At 52.5% G+C, this 24,127-nt stretch overlaps 1 protein-coding gene and 1 long non-coding RNA gene across 9 annotated transcripts in view; one reads left to right on the forward strand and one right to left on the reverse strand.

The window, feature by feature from the left end:
* The window catches only part of CCDC12 (coiled-coil domain containing 12), a 49,092-nt gene that overhangs the window by 11,866 nt on the left and 13,099 nt on the right, over positions 1–24,127 (reverse strand). For 5 of the 7 annotated variants that reach the window (XM_089918104.1, XM_089918105.1, XM_022573320.3 and 2 more), the window contains exon 2: positions 4,015–4,082. In XM_089918104.1, the coding sequence (XP_089774230.1) occupies positions 4,015–4,082 (68 nt within the window). Of the gene's footprint in view, positions 1–4,014; positions 4,083–5,162; positions 6,502–7,912; positions 12,823–24,127 lie in introns of those variants that run through there. The other 2 variants (XM_089918107.1, XM_089918106.1) reach the window with 2 other exon arrangements.
* Positions 5,322–15,202, forward strand: LOC149748267 (uncharacterized). Of its 2 annotated transcripts, none has more exons than XR_016394476.1 (2): positions 5,322–6,144; positions 9,053–15,202. It is a non-coding gene; the product is annotated as an uncharacterized LOC149748267 (long non-coding RNA). The 2 variants fall into 2 exon arrangements; XR_016394475.1 differs by having other exon boundaries at positions 5,322–5,456.

Below are 24,127 nucleotides of genomic sequence, written 5' to 3' on the forward strand. Positions count from 1 at the left end.
ATAAATAAATTTACAGGCTGAGCTTTGCCCCCAATCCACCTGAAAATGCATAGCTGATGGGCACTTAAAGAAGTAGAAACAGCTGATATGCCAAAACTCAAGGACTGAAAAATTAATTATGGCACTCTCAAAGAAATACTAATAAGCAGCCACTGAGAATTTTATAGAAGCATGTTTATCAAAAGATGATCAAGATATGGTATGTGGGGCTTCCCTGGTGGCGTAGTGGTTGAGAGTCTGCCTGCCGATGCAGGGGACACGGGTTCGTGCCCTGGTCTGGGAGGATCCCACATGCCACGGAGCGGCTGGGCCCGTGAGCCATGGCCGCCGAGCCTGCGCGTCCGGACCCTGTGCTCCACGGCAGCAGAGGCCACAACAGCGAGAGGCCCGCGTATCGCAAAAAAAAAAAAAAAGAAACAAACCAACAACAACAACAAAAAAGATACAGTATGTGAAAAAGGTTACAAAACAGAAGGATATTCACAGATACAGGCTAATAGGATTTACTAAATTTCCGACAATTGAAAAAATCTTTAAGCACTTTCAATATCAATTTAAATTTAAAAAGAGGCGTGCAGTAAAGGTTTATGGCAGCTAAGTTGAATCCCAAAGGGCCCACAAGATGAGAACTGAAGTGGCCACACTGGCTGTCGGGGCCCAGGTGGTGGCAAAGCCCGGAGCCTGCACAGTTCACTGCCCCCCACTCTCCTGGGGCCCAATCTATCCCTCAGACCACTCTGGGGGCCGTCCTGGGCTGCAGAATGCAGGCTGCAGGCTGCCCAAGAGAAACACTCTCTCTCCCCCGCACAGCTGTCGGCAGCCCTGATGCCCACCCCTCCAGCCCCAGCCAAGAGGACACATGGGACAAAGGCCACTGCACTGAGAGTGAAGGCGGTGCAACGGAACCAGGCCTGGCCTGCCCGGGAGCGTGCAGGCAGAGGACGGGAAGGGCTCCGTTTCCCCATCTGTGACATGATAGCTGGATGAGCTCAGCTGTTCTCCACCCTGCCTGCACACCAGACAGGGATGGAGGAGGGGTCCCAGTGCCGGTCCCCTCCCTCTCAGCTGGGGGATCTTAGACGAGTCACTTCACTTGTGTGAACTGTGGTTTCCTCACCTCACGGTGGATCACAACGTTCCCCCAGAACAGGTTTAATGAGAAGGACTTTCGAGGCACTGGAGATCACAACATACAAGACGAAGACTGTCTTCCATGTAGAAAGGCCCCAGCCGTGCTCCCACTCTCCCCCTCCACGAAGGGAAGCACCTGGCCCGGTCACACGTCGAGTCGGCTTCCCACGACACCACATCCCTTATACCAGTTCTCTCTTGATTCACTCTTCCACATTCCTGCGCCTAGTCCCGAGCAACAGGATCAGGAAAAACAGGGCGGCCACAGGTCTCTGTGCTGCTGCCTCAGCACGAGTCACGGAGCCACAGTCCAGCCCCTCTATCCAGGGCCACGACATTCCGGCCTGGAGCGGGAGTGAGGTAACTCAGCAAGTGGGGGCAGGGGCCGCTCTGAGCATCACCGCGAGAGCTCAGCAATATCTGCCGAATCAAGCTGACGTCACGGGTCTGCGAGCACGCCCTGGTGCAAAGCCACCATCCTGGGGACCCAACCGGCAGATGCGAGAAGGCCTGGCATTTGTCAGCCTAAAGGGCTTGGGCACTGGGACAAGGCTGGGCCAGGCCTCAGCTGGGGTGGGACCTTTCTCCATATGGAGTTGGAGAACCGGTTTTCCATCCCCGAGGAAGGAAGGTTCGTGGCCTAGTTCCTTCTCCAGTACGTGACACGCACCCAGGGTGTCCCTGAATGGTGACAGCTCTGGCTGGGTGCACACCTCAATCCTAAGCCAAGGGGAGGTGACGGCTGTGGGAGCTGAGGGTTTGGGGCTTGCTTGTTCAGGCACTTAAGACACGCTCCCCCGCTCCATGCCCAACAGAGTGTGCAACACCGGCCCTCTCCTCCCACCTGGTAGGGTGGCCACGACTGTTGGCCACAAACCCTACCCTAGACATACCTCCACGGCATACACTAGCCAACTTGCCATTAGGAGGAAGTGACTGAGGGCTTACAAAAAACAACAGCAACTGACATAAATGCCCCTTTTTGTGGCCAGGTTTCCAGGGCTGCCATATCACATCTTACCCAGGCGGCAAGGAGGGGGCTGTGTTAGAGATGAGTCATGGGCGCCCGTGCAATTAACCAAGAGGGAAGGTTGGCTGGGAGAGGGCAGATCCAGCCCAGAGGAGAAGCAGGGGTCCTTCTGGAGGTGGGAACTCGTCTTTCCTTCCCACAGAGCCTGGCCTACGCTAGTCGACCTTCGGGGGACTGACTCCCACTCAATGGGGATTTGGTTGTAGGGGAATACGGTAGGATTTATCCTGAAGAGAGTAATAAAAAAATGTTTAAAGGTATTCTGATCTATAGATTCCATGCAATACCAATCAAAACTCTAGCAAACTTTTAATTTGTTTTTATTTTATTCTTTTTTGTATTAGTTTATTTTAAATAAGTAGGCAACAATACAAACACGTACACCTGAATGATGCCTACGTTCTGAAATTTTAAGAGGAACTGACATGAGACAGTCCATCCCTTCCACACTCCTTGAAATACCCATGCACAGGGCCACTAAGGAATGGGTTAGGATGAAGGGAGGGGCACCGTCTCCAGAAAGCCACCCCCCCTTCCTCTCCTGGTTTCCACAACACATCATTGTCCTCCTCTGTCACTCTTTACTCTCAGTCACCTTCAGCAAGCTTTAAAAATAGATATTAACAAGCTGATTCTAAAACCTATAAGGAAAGCCAAAGGAACTAAAACAGCCACGATTCTAAATAGGTCTCCTTGGACAGATGGGTAGGAGCATGGGCAGAGAGGAAGGTGGGTGATTCTCCAGCATGGCTGGTGAGGGGTGAGGTCCTGGGGTGCCTGCCTCCAATCCTGCTGGATTTTCCCATTTCCTCAGCCACAACCCCTGGCCCCGCACTGTATCTGGTTAGACAACTGAATCTGCAAAATGACTCAAGGCTCCAGTCAGTAATCAAAAACCTAAGGACAAACCAGAAGAAAACCAAAGGGTCTCTGAGCAGTTACCACAGACCCACCCCCAAGCGCCCAAGTCTGCAGTCACTTGGCAAAACAGCAATGACCTGGCCTTCGTCTCTGTCACCAGAGAGGGCCGCGTGCTGTGCTGGGGGGGCCAAGGTCCAACAAGACACCCCAGAGCCCAGTGCTAGGGTGACAAGGGTCCCTGCACCACCACTGAGCATCACCAGCCTCTCAGCACAGAGCTGTCGCCTTCTGTGATAACAAGGGGGATGGCAAGGACCCTGCAGGGCTGCTGTGAGGAAGGCGTGAACACACTTTGTAAAGTGTTAAGTCACACGTGCACAGACACACACGCTCCCCTGTGGACTTGAAAAAGCCCCATCTCGTCTGAGATCAGCTCCTGAATAAGAAGGCAGGGATGAGGGGCCTGCACCTGGGGAGGGTTCCACTCACACTGGTGAAGGAAACAGCAGGCTGTGGCGTCAGGAAGGCCTGCTTCCGAGTGCTGGTCCAGCTTCCTCTGGGGAGCACCCCTCCCCACCTGCTGCACCCCCTCAAAGCACAGCCCACTGAGATAAGCTTTCTCGGGGCATCAAGATCTACTCCCCCAAGTGAGCAGGCGCCCAGGCTGCTGGCTCAGACAGAGCTTCACACACCAGGGAGAGTCTGGACCTGATTCTGCAGGTGCTGTAGAACCATGTCACCCAAAGTGTTTTCAGAGAAGAGTGAGGGGACATGAGGGTCTGGAACAAAAGGCTGGTGGCTAAGAGTCAGATAGCCAGTGGGGGAAAGGGTGCAGAGAAGGTTCCAACTGTAAGATTGTCCTGTCTGAACAAGGCAGCCATGGGGTGGAGAGGAAGCAACGGGGTAGAGACTGAACGCAGAGCTGGGAGGATGTGGAAGCCAACAGCTACTGGAGGAGAGCGCAGGGCAGAGAGCTGCGTGTGAGGCATTACCTGTGCTTCTCGCCTTCCTCCTCCCCTTCTCTGAGCTGCTTGGTCTTTGGCTCCCCATCTTCCTTGTCCTGCAAAGGAAGGGAGAAAACGAGCTGCTCAAATTAACACTCCTTCCAGGAGCTAGACAGCCTGGCCAGGACCAGCTTGGCATTCCAGCCTCCAAGCCGGGCACATGCCTGCTGCAACCGACGGGGCACAATGCTGGAGCCACAATTCCCACCCCTCAACTCCCTCAGCAGAATTTAAAACCCATGACCCTGGGCTTCCCCAGTGGCGCAGTGGTTGAGAATCTGCCTGCCAATGCAGGGGACACGGGTTCAAGCCCTGGTCCGGGAAGATTCCACATGCTGCGGAGCAACTAAGCCTGTGCACCGCAACTACTGAGCCCACGAACCACAACTGCTGAAGCCCACGCGCCACAACTACTGAGCCCACGCGCCTAGAGCCCGTGCTCTGCAACAAGAGAAGCCACCGCAATGTGAAGCCCGCGCACCGCAACGAAGAGTAGCACCCACTTGCTGCAACTAGAGAAAGCCCAGGCACAGCAACAAGGACCCAATGCAGCCAAAAATAAATAAATAAATTAACAAAACAAAACAAAACCATGATCCCAGCCCAGGCCCAGACAAGGGTGGCCCTCAGAGAACACTAGCAGGAAGAGCTGGAAGGTCTTAGGTGGTGAGAGATGATGCTGGTCAGTGCCGCCGAGGGCCCACGCTGGCAGGCCACCAGCCACCCTCATGCGTCGGGAGAGTCACCAGCAAGCAGAGCAGCACAAAAGCTCAGGTCTCCTGACCGCCACCCCCTGCCTTCCAGGCCAGAGGCCTCTCCAGAAACACCTATTTGGTTCCCTTTAGGAGCAGCATAACTCGAATTAGGACCAGGCTTGTAACAGGTTCACTCCTGCAATGCAGTCAGGGGGACGGAGGGAAGGGGAATTAGTTTGAAGTTTCCATGGGAAAAATTTCTAAATGTGGTTATCTTCCTCTTCCCCCTTCCCCACCTCTTTGTAAGTCTAGAGAAGCCATGTTCCTCTCAACCCTGACAGAGTATGCTTGCTCTCAGGTGCGCTGAGGGCCCAGCAGAAGGACACCCCCATGCTGCTTCCACCTGCAGCAGGAAACACCTTCCTGGGCTTTCTTCCTTACCATGTGACCACTGCAGTTGGATGAGACCTGCCTGCAGACAAACGAACATGGAGGGCGTGCACTGGGTGTGCTCTCGCATGCGCCCACGCCCCCAGTGTCTGTCTTGAGAAAATCTGGGACAGAGCCCTGCCCGGGGTCTCCCTGTGTGCCAGGGCTGGCCCTCCAGAGGGGATCAATGTGCCCCTGATAACTGGCCATGACCTGCCTTTGACTTGCTGGAGCATGTTCCGAGGAGACACTTGGAAGCCCCTGCCATGGGGGACCTGCTGCAATGGAGAAAAGAACATATAAATTGTAAGTAAAATAGCTCCTTGTACCACCTCTCCTAGAGATTTGTTTATGTCACTGACAACGGCCTCCCTGAGAGTGGCATTTGCATTATGAGTCACTTCCTGCCAGTGTTCATCGTGGAGACCCTGGAAACCACCAGACTGCACCATGCGTTGGCCACACACCTATGGGCAAGGAGACCACCCAAACCAGGCTCGGAGTCCTGGACGAGAGAAAGGTTTCTGTGATGTGAATAGAGCAAGGTGCTCCCCTGGCTTTCTCCACCCAGGGCAGCTCAGTCTCCTGGGGATGAGGCAGCAGGAACCACAACAGCTACATGAGTGAGGTCAACATGGGTCTGTGAGGTGGGTAGGGGGCTTCCTACCTTCCTACTAAGGGGTGGGCAGAATTTGGGTGTTACAGGATGGGGAGACAGGAACAGGAAGGGCACTCCCAGAGGGGAGCAACCTTGAGCAAAGGCGGGGTGTGGTCTGAAGAACACACAGGTGGTTGGAGCAGCAGGCAGGGCGCAGGTGAATTCAGGTAAGGCTGTCAAGGGGTGGGGCCGATCACAGAGGGCTCTGGCCAGTGTTCCAGGGCAATGGGAGCAGAGCTGCTGGAGGAAGGACCAGAGGCCTTTCCCAAGAGCCTGCTGACGGGCTGGGCAGGGAGGCCCTGGGGCAGAAGCATTTGTTTGGTGATGGCCAAAGAGGTAAGGGGAGCAGGCGTACAAACTCTCAACTGAGAAACATGTTAAGGCTCCCCACATGGCTCCCAGGCTGCATGCACCCCTCCCTGACAAATGCTAGTGATTACGGGAAGCCAGAAGCCAGGACATAGGAACTAAAAGCTCCTTCCTAATTGCCAGCCAGTGGACTCCCTGATGGCCAGAGGTCCTGCAGCAGGGGAAGAAGGTGGCAGACACCGCCCCTTGGTGAGAAAGGACAGAGGTGGAAGAGCAGCAAAGGCTCAGCTTTCCCCCGAAGTGGGCTGATGGGCAAGCCCACAGGAAGGCTTCTTTCCATGAGGGCCCTGTTAACCTGGGCCAGCTGGAGGCAGAGGTTGGGGACTGTGGAAACAGCCTTTGGGAGCAACTCCTTTGCAAACAGCATGCGCGTTCACAGCCCCTGAGCAAGGGCAAACTCAGCGGCGCAGCTGCCACCACCCTCCTGGGGTCCCGGAGACACTCAAGTGTCTCGGCAAAGGCCAAGTTATTCATTAATGAGAAAACACCCAATGATCTAAATGACATTTTAAAAACATGCCCCGCAGTCTGGTGGGCCGTGCAGACTGCTGAGGTTAAGGAAGACCCCAGCCTGGGAGGCTGTGCAAGAGCAGGGGCTCAAGAATGGTACCCATATGTGCGTGGAGCCAGAGCCAGTGAACAAATGAACAGGCCACATAAGTGCAGGGACGAGGCGCACTCCAGTCAGCCCACTCAAAGGCAACTCAGGTAGCACGGTGAGCATCTCTGAGCAGGGAAATGGCTTTGGGGCAACACTGGCCTAGGTCACAAGGCAGGACTTGCACTGCTTGGGACAGTGGTAGGAGGCACTGACCAGTTTCACGGCCCACCCAGCCTGAGAGACTCGAAGGCCCTCAGAACTGGAGGGCTCACAGGACCACCGCCTTCCGAGTCCTCAAATCAACCCATGGGGGAAGCTGGCAAATGACCACCACGGAAAGGAAAGACTGTCCCAAGGTCACAGAATCTGTCAGTGGTAGCTGGGGTTCTGGATCAAGGTCCTCCTGAACTCTTGCATTTTTGCCAAGGAGACGGGAGAGGCACTTAGTTTCTAAAACCAGCTCTGAACACAGTCACCTCTCCCATGCTCCCCTCACAGTTCAGATTTGGCCACGTGCATTCAGACCAGTCACAGCCAGCCTGGGCCTAGGTCTAAGCCCTGGAGGACACCCATGGGAGTGCAGGCAGGGCCGGAGGTACACAGCATCCCAGGGAATCTAGAGACATTTCACCCACCCCCAGACCCTTAAATGTAACTCGCTGCCTAGCCCCGCCTACACACACCCTTCCCCAATCTCCCGCCTTTCTCCCTCCTTCCAACCCCATGTTCTGTCCCACCCTGATAGGCCCCCACCACAGCCAAGCCCACAGCTATTCCCCCCACCCCTGCCTGCCGCCAGCTACCCGCTACACTCTGGAGAACACAGCAGCCTGCTGCACCCTCCTCCTCTTTCTGATCTATCTCCCCTACATCTCTCTCCACCTTATCCATCCACATGGACGGAGGGTGTCCTCTGCTCAAAGCTCTCATTGGTCCCCATACCCTCAGGAACAGCATTCTCCTCAAGGTGCAGCCTCCCAAGGCCTCAGCACTCTCCCTGTAGCCCATCCATACTGGCCTTGTCCAGAATACCCTGACACCGGACCCTCTGTCCCAAATCCTGATCTGTCCGTTCTGACTACCCCGAACAAAGCCCACCCTCTGGCAAGTTCTGGACTCCAGCTCAAAGGCTACCTCCTCAAGGCAGCCTTCTGAGGTTCCCAGGCAACAGGCTCTGTCACTCCTCTGGGCCCAAGACACAAGCCTGTTGTCATTCCTACTCATCGTCAGGCCTCTGTGTCCCTTCCAAGTCCCTCTCCGTGTGGGGACGTCTCCTAGAGCTCTTGTAGGCGTAGCCACGAGCCTGGACTACATCACCTTCATTAACTCTGTGCTAACTTAACTCACACTCTCTCAACCAACTCCAGAAGAGCCAAATTCTTAGAACACTGGTGGCTGGAGGGCAGGAAAGCCAAGGCCTAGACTGGGGTCCTCCCCACAGCCCGCCTGCCTGTTACTGGAGGTACCCCACATTTCTGACCCCGGCCCAGGTTTCCACACCTAGGCCCTGCCCCTGCTCTCACCTCCCTCAGAGCCCACAGGAGGAAGTGGCCTCTGAGGCAGGACTTCAGGGCCTCTCAAAAACAGCCCTGCCCCAAACAGAGCCTGACCGACCTGTTTCATAAAATTAGCATTGTGCAAGATTGGTGTTATTTCTTCTTTAAATATATGACAAGACTTCATCTTGGCCTGAAGTTTTCTTTGTGAGGTTTTAGGTATGGGGCTCATTAGATTTTCTATTTCCTTGTGAGTCAGTCTTATTATATCGTGTCTTTCAAGAAATATCCATTCATACTGAATTTACTGGCATAAAGTCGCTTATAATATTCCCTTATTATCCTTTTTTAAAAATTTTATTTATTTATTTTTGGCTGCGTTGGATCTTCGTTGCTGTGCACGGGCTTTCCCTAGCTGCAGTGAGCAGGGGCTACTATTCGTTGCAGTGCGCGGACTTCTCATTGTGGTGGCTTCTCTTGTTGCAGAGCACGGGCTCTAGGCACACAGGCTCAGTAGTTGTGGCACATGGGCTCAGCAGTTGTGGCTCGTGGGCTCTAGAGCACAGGCTCAGTAGTTGTGGCACACGGGCTTAGCTGCTCCGCGGCATGTGGGATCTTCCCGGACCAGGGCTCGAACCTGTGTCCCCTCCATTGGCAGGTGGATTCTTAACCACTGCACCACCAGGGAAGCCCCCCTTATTATCCTTTTAATGTCTGTAGGATCTGTGGTGATATCCACTGATATCGATAATTTGTATTTTTTCTCTTTCCTTATTAGACCAGCTGAAGATTTATCAATTTTGGGACACGTCCAGACTTGGTGTTTTTTTTCGTTTTCGTTTTTTAAATTTTTTGGCCACGCCAGGCAGCATGCAGGATCTTAGTTCCCCGACAAGGGATTGAATCCATGCCCCCAGCAGTGGAAGTACGGAGTCTTAACCACTGGAAGTCCCAAGACTTGGTGTTTTAACTCCGTGTTTGCTCCTCAGTACCCTCTCAGAAGGAGCCCTCACTAGCTGAATGCACCTGCCTCTGGATGGTATACAAAATGGGGGGCGGGGAGATCAATCCATACTTGCTGCCTGAATGTAGGGCGACTACCAGAAGTAGCTCAATTAACCACCAGAAATGTAGAAAAGCAGGGGGAGACGGGAGGCTGCTGCATCTCCTCCTGCTGACCTCCCCACCCAGGCAAAGACAAGGGTCCCTCTTCTCTTGTACCCCTGGACCCCTTTGTGTGCTGGGTCTGCCTTAGACACAATGATAAAGGAAACAAGAACCCTGCCCACAAGGGGCTCAAGGAGCAGGTTTAGACAATGGTAACTGCCGCCAAGAGTGAGGAGGAAAGCGTCATTCAATGTTTTGTATACTTGGAGAATCGGCAAGGAACAGGTGTTGTCAGGGAAGGAGGTTACCCTTCAACTCAACTCTAAATGTCAAATGGGGACTTGCCAAGTGGCTAAAGAAGGCAGAACATTCCTGGGAATGGTACTTGCCTGGCAGACATGAGAGCAGAGCAAGGGCACTGATAAGACCTGTAGGGCAGACCCAGGTAGCTGGCCCACCCAAGACTGCGGGGGTCAGGAGTAGGGGGGCTGACAGGGTCTTCCTCCAGTGCTCTGGATGGGCGGAGGCTGATGCTTGGAAAGGCACTTTGGCAGCCTGGAGAGTGAGTGGTGGGAAGGGACGGAGACTAGAAACCAGGTGAGATGCTCCACTCCCAGCCTGGACCTGTCCCTACCTGTTCTTTGTGCGTATGCGCTGGGGAGGGTGGTTAAGAGTAACTGAGGGCCGGGTGGGTGCCATCAGGGGCAGATGTGCTGAGGCAGGGGCGCTTGCTTTGAGGGGACAAGGAACAAGCCCCTCCCTCATCCGAAGAGGAGCTGCTGCCTGGGGCTCTCCCTTCCAGAAGAAAAAGAGGCAGGAAAGGGTTAACAGAGAGACACTTCAACTTCTGGTCTAGGTTCCTCCCACCATGAGACCATTACTGAAGCAGCTGGAGAGCCAACAGAAGCTCACAGGTACAGAAACACTTTCCAGTGCCCAGGCAAACATGCCTCATTAGCTCTGAGTATGCCTGGGGTACTGTCCATGGAAACAGCCCTTCTGTTCAACAATCAAGAGAACAGGCTCCAAACCCTGGTTCCCTAAGAAGAGGTGGAACTGGCCCCGGTTTGAGCCTTTCCAGTTCCAACTTGGCCCAGGGTGGGGAAAAGTCAAAGAGACATGGGCACAGATGCCAGGAAGTGGGGAGCAGGAAGGCACTAACAATGCTGAGGGCAAACCTGGCAGGTTTCACAGTATCACCCTGCTGCCCATCCTCAGAGCCAGGGCAGCCCCATGTGGGGCAAAGGGACTTCCTGTCGGGTGCAGCTGCAGCCGGAGCTGTGCTCCAAGGGCACTTAGCGGGCAGGGCAGTCACCCAGAGTCTGACTCACCCTGAAGATGCAATGATAAGCCCTGGGCCGAACACCACCACGCCTGGGCACAGAAACTGCATGGCTCTCTACTGCCCAGAGACCAGGGAAGGGGGTGGGGAGGGGAGGTTCCAACAGGCAGCTTGGGCGGCAGGGCCCCTGACTCTGGGCCCTGGCACTCAGTTTGCTGCTAGGATGGCCTGGCCGGTGTGCCCACTGCTCAGTAGGCGGAGAGACCCTTGAAGGCAGATGCTTGTCTTAGCCACCTGTACCCGTGGGCCTGACACCGCCTACAGCAGGCACAGCACAGCGGTTGAGCTCATGGGCTCTGGGTGGGAATGTGTCTGGCAAGCCCGGCTCAATTTCACCTTGCTGTGTGACCTTGGGCAAGCCATTCAATCTGTCTGGCCTGGGTTTCCCCATGTATGAAATCCAGGACTATCATACCAACATCATGGCAATATTACAAGAAAGAAATGACCAGGGAGGAAGGAGGAAGGTCTGCGGCTTGGGTAACAGGACAGCAGACCCTGAGGGGCAGGGAGAATCGGGCCAGGGCAAGAAGGGAAGGGCCGCAGGGAAACCACGAGGCCACAGGCCCAGACTGCTGGCACCTGCAGAGGTCACGGTAAGTTTTCACTTTGTTTTCACCAGGCTTTCTCTGCAATCCCGAGATGGGCAGTATGATAACATCTGCTCCACGAAGACGACGTCAGAAGACATGTCAGACAATCTGTACAGGGGGAACAGGTCTTCTGATTCCCCGTTCAGTGCTTCACCAAGGATCAGAGAGTTCAGAAGGGGAGGGTGGGCCCAGAGCTGAGAGCCACTGCTCTCCTGGGGGTGTGGACATTCCCTAAAGGCTTGTGAGCGGAGAGAACAAAGCAAAGCTCGCAGGGAGTTGAGGGCTGGGAGAACAGAAAGGGAACGGGAGATAAGGACTGCAGATAAGAGCCGGAACTAGGTCAGTGGCGATGGGATAGAACAAGGGGGTGCCTGAATGCTGCGAGGGGACAGGAAGAAGTCAGGGACGACTGAGGTCCTGACCCTGACTCACTGGGAGAATGAAGGCGCCTTTAACAAAAAAGGTGGCAGTGCTTATTAGGCGACAAAGAGAAAGGGTGCGGCAGCTTTCAGGATGACCAGGGTTGAGGCCTAATGCCTGGAGTCTGGCGACGGCCGTGCAGACAATGGCTGAGGTTCCAGCGCCTGTCACGGCATCCTCAGCAGCAGAAAATGGGCCCACTCGTCAGCAGAGGCAGGGCCAGCCCCACCACTGATACCCCATCCCGAGGCCCAGGCAACGGCATGCATGGCCTTGCCCCAGACGACTGCTGACGTCCTGCGTGCGGCAGACCAGTGTGGGGAGGTGGCCCCAAAGCCAAGCCGGGTCCTATTCTTGCCACAAGTGCAACTGGGGAACCAGTCGTGCTCTAAGGGGGTGGCAGATAACCCCTCCAGCAGACTATTAGTCAACAAATATTGACTGGCTCCCTCCTGCTAGGTACTCCACACTGGCCGAGGAGGAAAAAAGAACAGGTAGGCACCTAGTGTTCACAGACTAGGGTGGGGACTCAGCCTGGGTCCATGCACAGGATTCCAGAGGTCCATGATCAGACACACACACAGGCCAGGTGTGCAAAGGCTCATTTTTCTGGAGTAAGAATCCACAGCTCTTCAGATTCTCAAGGGGGTGACGACCCAGAGGAGGAAAGGGAAGGTGACAACAGCATGGTGGGGAAGGAGGTTCTTTGGGTGGCACTTGAGGTATCTGGGGAGGCTCTCCAAAGGAAGTACAGTACCACCTGTCTTGCATTTTATTATTTTTATCTTTTTAAATTAATTAATTTATTTTTGGCTGCGTTGGGTCTTCGTTGCTGCACGCAGTCTTTCTCTAGCTGCGGCAAGCGGGGGCTACTCTTCATTGCCGGGCGGGGGCTTCTCATTGCGGTGGCTTCTCTTGTTGCGGAGCATGGGCTCTAGGTGCGCAGGCTTCAGCAGCTGTGGCACATGGGCTTCAGCAGTTGTGGCTCACGGGCTCTAGAGCACAGGCTCAGTAGTTGTGGCGCATGGGCTTAGTTGCTCCGCGGCATGCGGGATCTTCCCGGACCAGGGCCTGAACCCGTGTCCCCTGTATTGGCAGGTGTATTCTTAACCACTGTGCCACCAGGGAAGCCCTCTGTCTTCATTTTAAAGGCTGAGTGGGAAGAGGGGCTGGGGGATGGGCAGCAGAGGGAACAACTATCACTGTGAGTGTGCACAGGGTTGCTAGGGCCCTTCCACTGCTCCCACATCCCCTGCAGGAAAGCCTTTGGAAGGTCACACTGAGGGCAGAGCAAAGACCAGTCCCCTCCTTTCCTTCATACACAGTCAGCCTGGACCAGTTCCTTTGGGCAGCCAGGCAAGACTCCCAACTCCCGCCCAGACACCTGTAGGGGGCACTGTGGTTTGCAGGAAGCCAGGCAGCAGGACTGGACAGGCCGGACGGTAGGAAAATCACTCTCCACTGCTTACCAACGGTGAGACTGTGGGCACCTGCAGGACCTCTCCGAGGCTCTTGTTCCCTCCCCTGTTAAAGTGGGGCTGGTGCTATGTCACAGGGTGTTTGAGGATTAAACAAGCTAACTTGGGGTCCACCATCTGGTACAGGACCCCCCATGACACCCATTATGGGAAACAACCTGCTGGCATCCTGGGGTGTTCTGAGTCCTGCCATCCATCAGCAGTGAGCCTGACCCTTGCTGCATCCTCCTGGGGAACCAGATGTTCCCTCTCCTTCCCCCGCCACCACCTGCTTGCCTGACCCCTCAATATCCTTTCCTGATAGTGCTTCTTTATTTTCTGCCAAGTTTCCGTAAATGACAAAATTTAATTTTTAAAATTAAGACTCAAATTAAGAACGACCTGTCCGACTCCTTCAGGGGCCCCAGGCTGGAAGAGCAGATACCACATCTGTGAGGCTTCCCTACAGAAACCTTGTTCTGCACCCACCACAAAACTCCACGGCAGCTGAAAGATGGTTGGTGGGTTACAGGACTTTCCCCTGGCTGTGCGGGCTGAAAGTTACACCCCTTTTTAGCAGAGGGCATTCTTCCCAGGCAGGCCCTCTAATGATAACTGTCCCAGACATTCGATTTTACCTGGATTTGCCTACAAGAGATTTTGTTTATCACCTGTCTTCCTGCCTAGATTCAAGCTTCAAGAGGCCTGTCCATCACTGTTACCCAGCACCTGGCACATGACAGTAGGGCAACAATAGCCAATGAATGAATTGACAAGTCGGGGGGAGGCAGGATGCACATGTTAATTCCCCCGCTCACAGATGAGGTTCTCCTCCCCAAGTTGGTTGTCTGAGCCTCCAAACAGCACCCGTGCCTCAGGCATCACTAGGCTTGTGATGTCGGACCCTACACTCTTTCTGTCAGTTTGAGGAGACAGACAACTGGAAGCCCACTTCCCTGCCTCTACACACACAGTTCCTTTTACCAACACATCCGCTTGTTCACCACTAAGCTGTCTGTTCTATCCTCCCCTCTGACAATTACCCGCGCCTCTGCTTCTTTCCCAGAGAATGAGGGCAAAAATCTCAACCGCGCCCACTCCCTAAGAAAGTGGTAAGAATCAAATCTGACTAGGTTCCATAAAATTAGAAGACTTCCCAATAAAAGGTGAGCTCTGGGGAGGGCTGGACCCAATTGTTATTCAACTCTGTTCTACTGTATTTCCTACAACAGCAGTTGTAACAGTATGCCAGGCAATTGATTATTCAATTAATTGAAATAACATTTAAATTAATCAGCATAAAAATTTACTAAGGTCAATACTGCTTTCTCCTTTCACAGATAAAACTGGAGGCCCAATGCTGTTACTATTAAGTAACCCACCCAGAGTCACACTGCTTGGGGTTGCCAGCGCCCAAAGGGTAGTGTGGGCCCCATGCCTAAGTGGCTCCCCCACGAAGCCCAGCCCTCTGCTCTGATCCTACTCCCACCCACCTCAAATACGCAGGTGGTCCCACTGGCATCCAATGGCACTCAGCATCACATTACAGGGCTGATACCTCTTCCCGGTGACGTTTCAGAGAGACATGACCAAACCATCAGGAGCCCCACGTACAGGCATTTCTGGGCCAGGAACTCCAATCCCAGGAAAGCACCAAAGGAGACAGAAGAGCAATGTATGTAGAGGCATTCACAGCTGTGTTTCTCATAACAGGCAGAAGTGGAGCCAGGAGGGAGATGTGACCTGCCGGACACAGTGAGGCAGGCCAGCTGCTCGCTGAAGTAGCAACCTGATGGGCATCACCGTGAGATAGAATAGGACTATGAGGGGTGTGGAGCCCAAACACGTAACCATGAGGGAGACCACGGCAACACCTGACGCAGAATGGTCACAGACTTCACAGGCTCACACAGCAGGGCTGTGGGCAGTGCTTCTTCCGTTTCCTTTAATTCTGTTGTCAAAATGACTTAATAACAAAACGATTTAAAAACAAGAGTGACACCAGGAACCCAGCTGCCTGTGGCTCACTGCTTGACTGTACTCACACCATAAACAGACTCTCCTGACCTTCACCTGGCTCAACAGGAAAGCAGGAAACCATGGGTGGCCCTCAGGCCCAACACAGTCCAGTCAATCTTTAATGACCTTTCTCAAGCTTAAAAAAAAAAAAAAAAAAAAGCAAAAACTAAAAACCCAGCATTGGTGGGGAAAGAAGAGGACAGACTGAGGCCTGCACACACCAGTGTCCCTGTGCGCCCAGGGACAGGCCCCGCAGTCACACTACAGGCCGAGAGGCCTCCAATCAGGCCAAACATCTCCTGCTGAATAATCAGCGTGAAAATTTCAGTTAAGAACTTAACTGATGGCAAACGATGAGGTTACCTCCCCTCCCCTCCCCCTGCCCCACCATTTCCCTTTAGTGGAAGGAGGGGAAACGTCTCCCCTGCCATAAAGCAGAACTCACAACCGCCAGGACTTCCTCACCATGCTAGACTCACAGCTGAAACAAGAGCAAGCGAATCCCAATGGCAAATGATAAGGTCCCTGAAGCTCCCCTGCCCTGGTATGGGACAGCCTCACATGGCACTGCAGGGGAGCTGGCCTGGAGCCCCCTCCCTATCGCATCACAGGGGACAGCCAGAGTCACCAGGCACGGGGAATTGGGGGCCCAGACGATCAGTTGTGGGGAATGGAAGAGCCACCCGGAAGCTCAGGTCCTGAGCACACGCCGCTGGTGTCTGACCCTCTTCAGATCCTCCGGGCTGAAGAGCACACAGGCCTCCCCCTTGCACCTGAACTCTGGCTGGTGGGCGGGATTCTGAGGCGGAGTCCCGAAGGGAGGTCCCAGGGAGCCTATCTCCTGTGTGTTCACCATCCCTGGATCCAGTGGAAGCAGCAAGCAAGGGTCTGAAAACCCCAGTGAATGGCCCCTGAAATGACACCCTTCCACACGCCCCACACACACCTAAGCACATGTGCCTGTTCACTCCGATGCTGGGTGTCCCCAAGTGGTTCCCCAACAGCCACCAACAGGACGACATCAGGGCTCCTGTTACCAACATCACACGGCTGGCTTATTAAAAGCCTGTGATCGACTAACATGAGCAGCTCTTCTCCACGTGGACAGGTGTCAAAGCAACCCCAGTCCATGCCTGAACAACAGATTTTGGAAACTTAACTGTCTTAGTAGACTTCACACACAGTGAAGTTGATCTTGCTGACATGGCTGCTGCCTGCAGACGCTTAAATAAGCCCCGGAACTCCTCCCAAAGGGTAGGTCTGCTTTTCCTTCAGAAAAATCTCAAACCAACCAACTCCAAGTCCATGTGCCTGCCACATTGCTTCATTTCTTCATTCGAATGTTTACAGAGTGCCTCTGGGTCTTGTCATCTGGCAGACAAAAAGGTGACTAAGATGTGATTGCTGTCCTCAGGGACTTGAGGGGCAGGTGAATGGGGAAGCAGACAGGTGAACGGAGAGTCCCCACACAGCGAGGCCATGAATTCCTGGGTGCTAAGGGAATGCAGAGCGACTAACAGCTGAGGGGAAGACAAAACCTCAGCTCACCTGGAGGAACACTCAAGGCAGAGCGGGCATGGCAGGGAGCACCGGAGTTACTGGAAGGAGTGGGTGTACTGAGGCTGGGCCTTGTGTCCATGGAGAGGGCAGAGACCCCCAAGGTGCACCTGGAGGAGGGACCCAGCATAGGAAGGCCTGCCCCATGGGCTACAGACTTTATCCCATGAGCACTGAGAAGCCAGTGAAAGGACAGGCAAGGAGGTGGCAAAAATGTGCTGAGAGTGTTATTTATAAAGAACATTCAGAAAGGGCCAGAAAGTGCAGGGCTCACTGGTTGAGGCCACTGGAAAAACAAGCCACATATGGGTTCAAAAAGCCACCTCCTTACCCCAAGGATGGCAGATGGCAGCTGCCTCTGAGTCTGTCTGGAGGGATAGACTCTTCCAGCTGCACGGTACCATGCTGTGCTTGCAAAGCTGCCCACACTTCACTCAGGCACACAGGGCCTCTCGTCCCCACAACTACCCTGGGATCAGGCGTTATCATCCCGCCCAAACGACAAGGTTCGTAACAACTAAGGAACTTACTCAACGGTTCACAGCTAATAAAAGACAGGTCAGCATTTAAACTGAAGTTTCTGATTGCATCATGCTTCCAAAACTCAAACAGCCTCAAAGCTTGGGTGTGCTTTCTGCACAGTAGCCAGAGAAGTGTGACCATGTCCATTACCAAGTGAGAAAAGTAACAAAACCATAAACTGTTAGGGCTGCAAAGACCTCAGATATCATCCGGTACAACATGAACTAGATCCAGTGGCCCAGGGAGGGTGTTAGAAATCAAACTGACCACATCAGAATCTTCCACCGTAAGACCCAGGAATCTGAATGTTTCAAGAGCCTGCCCACTCCCAGGTCATGATTCTACCACATGGCCCGATTGAGGAGCTTCTGAGTCAGACCACATCCCTCCTCTCAAAGAGGCTGACCCACGGGAGGAAGCGACCTGTATGATGCCACCCCAAGCTGCCTGAGTGCCTACTGTGGTCACCAGGGTGGGTGGGCTCTGGATCAGAGCAGGCAGAATGAGAAGAAACACAGAAATCTCTCATACAACACAGACATCCTGAGCGCCACAAGAGACCCAAGTAAAGTACAGGACAAGAAGGGCAAGAGCTAGGGCTAAACTAGACCTCAGGTCTCTGGACTTCAATTTGACTGGTATGTTGTCTATTTTACCATGTTGCCTGGAGCCATGGAGGAAGGTGACTGGAACTTCAATTCCCAAGTCATTCTATGGGCTGCCCAATGCCCACGCCCCTCCCTTACTTGGGAAGGCTCCACGTGGAGCCTCGAGGGAAGAAGAGCCAGCTGCAGCCTATAAAGTGCCCCCCACTCACTGTCCCAGCTGTGGGGAGGCGCCAGCAGCACAGACTTCTCTCTGGCGGCATCGGTAGCGGAGCAAGCTGCAGTGTCTAGTACTTGAGAGCAAGCCATTTTCCTGTGAAATGCTGGGCTTCTTTCTGACTGCGAACCTCCAAGGTAGGCTCTCTCTTTTTTCAAAAATGGACAAACAAACCAGTCAGAGTAGATTTCTGTTGCTTGCAACTAAGTACCCTAGCTTCACGTGACCACTTACAGCAACAGCCTAACAATACTTATGGGCATCACTTTAAGCAGTCCAAGTTTCGTAAACTCCCTGACTCATCTGATCCACAGGGAGACCCTGGATGCAAGTGAGGCAAAGGTTCTGATGCCGAGCTTGCAAATGGAGAAGCTGGGCTCAGGATGTAAAGTGTTCTGTGGACTGGGTCCCAGCATTCCCCCAAGTCCAACACAAAGGCCAATGGGTGATGCAGGCAAGCCAATGTGCTCACCTGGCCTGGGGTTCCTCTCACCATCCTTCCATCCCAAGCTGGAGCTGAGCTTGAAATGTGCAGGGTCCCAACACTGGCACCCCAGTTCAAAAAGCAAATTCTTTACAAGTCAATTCCCAGGCAAGTCAGTGGTTTACAGAGCAACAAAGTGCGCTGAAGCTCCTAGGAGACTAGAAGCTATTTTAACCTCTGATCAGCTGCTTCTCAGAGTGCCACAGTCTGAGAAGTAAAGGTAAGACAGCTGTGTCCTCGCTGGTGTGATCTCCAAGTGATAAAAATCCTAATTAAACCAAATTTAAACTACAAGGCAGAATTGGCACATTTATTTGTTGCGGAAAATATCGCTTAAACAAGGTCTTTCGGTCTTCACCTACACATATTTCCTCTGGAAGCAAAGCCTTTTTTTCTTTTTAACCACGCGCTGGGCTGAAAGGTTGGGAAGGCAGAAGCACACAAGGAAGCTGTGCTGTGGGACTACGCTGAGTTCTTGAGCTTCTCAGAGCTGCACTCTCCAAAACTGCAGAGGGGCGTTAAGTGAGGGAGCGTATGTTATGTGTGCAGCTCTGTGCTATGGCCGCACCGAGAAGTCCTCGATCAGTAGGCGCCAACACGGTGATGACTGACGGTGGGGCCGGATGCTCTCACCTGCACCGTCCGTGTGAGGCCCCGAAATTCTACTGCCCAAGCGAGGCCTGCTCCCCCCACCCCATCCCTGAAAGGGGTCATATGACAGATCCCCACACGCATGCCTCTCCCCTCCCCTCACTTCATCTAGAGGAGGACTGATCCCTTGCCCTTGAGCTGACCTCACTTTAGAAGGGCAGATCCATCACGTGTGCAGAGGACATGAGTCCAGGTCAGGAAAGCTAGTCACAGTGGGAGGGTGAACTGAGGCAGGAGCTTCTCCTCAAAGTCAGACACCTCCACACGTGCCAGTTGTGCTCCAGCCCCTCGCCTTCTCCCAGGCCTCCAGACTGCCTTCCACTCAATCCCTCCTCAAGTGTTTTCTCAGCACCTCTGCTGGGTCAGGTATGCTGCCTGGGGCACAAAGCCAACCAATAAGACACAGCAGGGAAAGCAATTCACACTGGGCTCAGGACTCCCTCCTCCATGCAGCCCACACCCTGCTGCAAGCAGCCCTCCCTCCAGGAGGCTCACAGCTCTCTCAGACACCCCTCCCGTCCCTCTGCAATGCACAGCAGTACGCAGTATTATAACTGGTGTGCGCGGGTCTGTCACTCCACTGGGCCCAGCCTCACTGATATCAGTCCCCAAGCTCTTCACAAGCCCAGCACTCAGCCGGCGCTCCTCAGTTAAGAGTAAGGACAGCAGTTGCAAAGAAGGGCTTGGAAACTTACACCTCGCCCCAAAGAGCCCAGGCCTCAAGCCCCACTCTCTAAGGAGTCATGGACTCCTGGACCCAGGGCAGGAAAGTCCTGCTCTCACCAAAGGACTGCCTCTCCCAGCTATCAAACACACAGGTGCTTCTTCTTTAGGATTCAAACTGCCCTGCCAGAACTGGAGTGTGGCCCTGCCCTGAACACAGGGTGTGGGGGGAGAGGGAGTGCCATCCTTGAAAGGACAAATGTTTTCTGCTCCAGCCATTCACATTTTCTCTAGACAGAGCAGCTCTTGAGAGCCCTGAATCAAAACAGCCCTGGAGTGTGGATTTTACTGGCCACGGGGCCTCATTACCACAGCAACTGTTTTTCCTCTTGGAATTCTTTCAAGAGTACAAGCTGTTGCTTCCCTCAAAAACAAAACCAGGGAGAAGCCAGGGCACCGAGGAGTAAGGGAAGGCCCTGAAAGAAGGAGGGCCAGACGTGACCAAGCCACAGCAAGCTCTGCCTTGGGGTCTCCCAGATCTCTGCAATGGCTTAGCAACTAGAAATGGCGAGTCCCTCCCAGCTGTTTAGGGTTGTATGTGTTGGGGGCTGGAGAGGAGACAGTGTTGAGGGTGTGGGGTACGGTTCATGTGTGTGTTTTGGGGACTTATAGGATGTGTAGAGGTGTGGGATGGAGGTACTGAGGGTTGAGAATGCAGTGGGAGTGGGTGTAGTCTGGCGGGTTGCTGTGTGGGGTACGTGGGGAGGGGCTGGGGAAGTGTGAGGAGGTGTGGGATACGATGATGTAAGGGAGTGAGCAGGGGTTGGAGGGTGTGTGTGCGGGGTGCTTCCCTGGTGGCACCGTGGTTAAGAATCCGCCTGCCGATGCCGGGGACACGGGTTCGAGCCCTGGTCCTGGAAGATCCCACATGCCGCAGAGCAACTAAGCCCATGAGCCACAACTACTGAAGCCCGCAAGCCTAGAGCCCGTGCTCTGCAACAAGAGAAGCCACCACAATGAGAAGCCTGCACACCACAACGAAGAGTAGCCCCCGCTCACCACAACTAGAGAAAGACAGCGCAGAGCAATGAAGACCCAATGTAGCCAAAAACAAATAAGTTAAAAAAAAAAAAAAACGAACACGGGGGAAAGTTGGGGAGGGATAAATGGGGAGATTGGGATTGACAAATACACGTTAATATATATAAAATAGGTAACTAAGAAGAACCTACTGTATAGCACAGGGAACTCTACTCAATACTCTGTAATGGCCTACCTGGGAAAAGAATCTAAAAAAGAGTGGACACATGTATATGTATAACTGATCAGTTATATGTATAACTGATTCACTTTGCTGTACACCTGAAACTAACATATCATTGTAAATCAATTATACTCCAATAAAAATTTTAAAAATAATAACAAAGAACACAAATTGCATTTCAATTCTGTATTACAATACTTAGTACTATGGAGCAACCACATCCCGGTCCAAGTGTTAGCAGGAGTGAATTTAAAACATACAGCCCGAGTTTGAAACAGCTGACCTAGAAGCAATTGTTCGAGGCAACTCATATTTCTAGTCAGAACACCCCAGTCAGTTGGTCCAGAACACGGAGAGAGTGGATGGCAAGTCCAAGCAGCTTTGGGGAGCCAGGCTCAGCAGGTCCCTGCCCTCTGTGTGAGTCCGTGGTCTGGTGCACAAAGCCAAGGGGCTCAGAGTCATGGGACAAAGAACACCCAGGACAACTGCCAATGGCATGAAATATCTAAATGCTTTGTTAAAATAAGTTTGAGTTGTCCCTGCCCCAAGGAGCTGCCTGTCTACTGAGGGGCTGGCATGAACTGGGACTCAGTAACATTCAAAACAAAAAAAAATTAGTTACTACTATTATTATTACAGTAACTACAACTATTATCAAGATGTGGGAGGTTAGCAGTACGGCTTATCAAGGACGCTGCATGCCAACCATTCACAAGGAAACAGTCTTCTTTCTAAAAAAACAAATGCCAAATAATAAGTAGTGCTGAGTCACTGATATCCATATGGGGGAAAAATCTTGACCTCTATCTCACACCATGTAAAAATAAATAAATTCCAGATGGACTGGCAATCTAAAGGTGAAAGGTAAAACAGTAAAACTTCTAGAATATAACATAAGAGAATATCATCATGACCCAGAGTATGCAACCATATTCTTAAATAGGCCATAGAAGGTATTGGGGGAAAAATTGATAAACTGGCCTACATTAAATGAAGAAGTTCTGTTCATCAAAGAATGCAATTAAAAGCAAGAAAAGTGAAGGCCCAGAGGCGGTAGAAGAGACAGTTGCAGCACACATATAGAACAAAGGACTCACCCAGGACTGGAATAAAGAACTCCTAAAAATCAATAGGAAAAAGTATCAGGCAATCCAATAAAAGGCCTGAACAGGTACTTCATATAAACATATAAAAAGATACAGAACTCTGTTAGTTAGGAAGAAAATGCAAATTTAAACCACAAAAGTGCTAGAGAGAACTCTCAAATACACCGCTGGTGGGAGTGTAAAATGGTACAGGCGTTTTGGAAAACTGTTAGGCAGTATCTACCCTATATATGCCCTATGACCTAGCAATTCTACTCACAGGCATACACCCAGCAGACATATGTACATAGATTCACCAAGACATGCACAATATTGGGTATAGCAGCATAATCCATAATAGCCCCACCCTGAAAATCTAGAGTGGAATGGATAAAATGCGGTGTATTCAAACAATGGAATACTGTACAGCAATAAGAATGAAGTAATGCCACACTCAATAAAATAGCCCACACACATAATGTTGAATGAAAGAAGCCAGATACAAGAGTATGTGCTGTATGATCCATTTACATAAGGTTCAAAAGTAAGAAAAGCCAAACTCTGGTGTTAAAAGTCCCAAGGGATTGATTACTCTGGAGATGTAAGCACCTGGGTGGGGGCAGGAGGGGGATTCTGGAATGCTGCCACGTTTCTTGATCTGAGTTACTGATTACATGGGTGTATTCACTTAGTGAAAATAACGGAGCTGATTTGTGTACTTTTCTTTATGTATAATATACTTCAATTAAGAGTTGTTTTTAAAAAAATTTTAGTGCCATTTCATTGTTGTTAAAACAGAAAAACTGACATCCATTTAGAAACCAAAAATAAATCATTAAAACCTAAAGCGGGGGCTAATTCTGTCTAGATGACAGTAAGAAGTAAGTTCTCCAAAGAGAAGAATATCTCGGGGCCCCCAAGCACACCAAGAAGACAGCTACCTGGACACCAAGAGGGAAGCACACTCCCTCACACCCTCCTGACTCTAGGAGACAAGCGAATACAACTGAGGGATTCACCATCAAGGTCACACAAATTCTTTTGTTGCAAAAGCTAACAGAAAGATTACACACCAGCTTGAATTTCAAGATTCCTTTGCTTTCCAATTCCTGTCCCCCATCGGTGGGGCCTTGAGAACACCTGGTTACATCTTGTAATGCCACAGAAGTCACCCGAAAGGGAAACTGAGGCCTGAATAACTGCATCAGTGTAGTGAAGGAGCAAGAAAGAGGGATCTTGTCTTCTGGCTTCCTGTCCAGGGTCTCTTCTGCTACATGAGGCTGCCTCAGCCACCGCAGGTGAGCTAAACCATAAAGGAGCCAGACAGCTGTGCATCTATCTCGGGAAGCCCTACCCTCCCGGGAAACTTAGAAAGAGGTGCACCCTTTGCCCAGCTCAGTAGCTTCTCCCCACATTAGCAGAGCAAGCTGAGGGAAGATCTTGTTCTCTTCCCTGCGGCCCATGGCAAAGCCCCTCCCTGCACAGCTCCAAGGGGGAGGCCGCACCAGTTCCACCCCATCGGGAGGGCTCCAAGGGACTCAGCCATGAGGTGGTGGGCTCCTCTGTGCCCATCTCCAGGGGGGCAGTCCTGTGTGACGTTGTACAGCCCCTGACCCTCTCTGGGTCTCCACTGTCACATCTGTAAAGTAAAGGGGTCCTCACTGGGGGTAGAACAAGAGTACAGCAGAAAGAATAAACGCACATACACACTTCTCATTTCTCAACACCTTTCTGTACCCACCACCCCACTTCATCTTCATCCTGGAGGGCCGGGGTTACCGTGGCCGGCTGAAGAAGTGTAAGCTCAGGAACACGAGGAGATTTACCTATCGGTCTCAGAGTTAGCAGAGTAGCAGGCAAGGTGGCA

The sequence above is a fragment of the Delphinapterus leucas genome, chromosome 10 (genome assembly GCF_059928025.1).
Source record: "Delphinapterus leucas isolate spDelLeu-1000000601 "Yukka" chromosome 10, BTC_Dleu_Yukka2, whole genome shotgun sequence".
NCBI classification, from domain to species: Eukaryota; Metazoa; Chordata; class Mammalia; order Artiodactyla; family Monodontidae; genus Delphinapterus; species Delphinapterus leucas.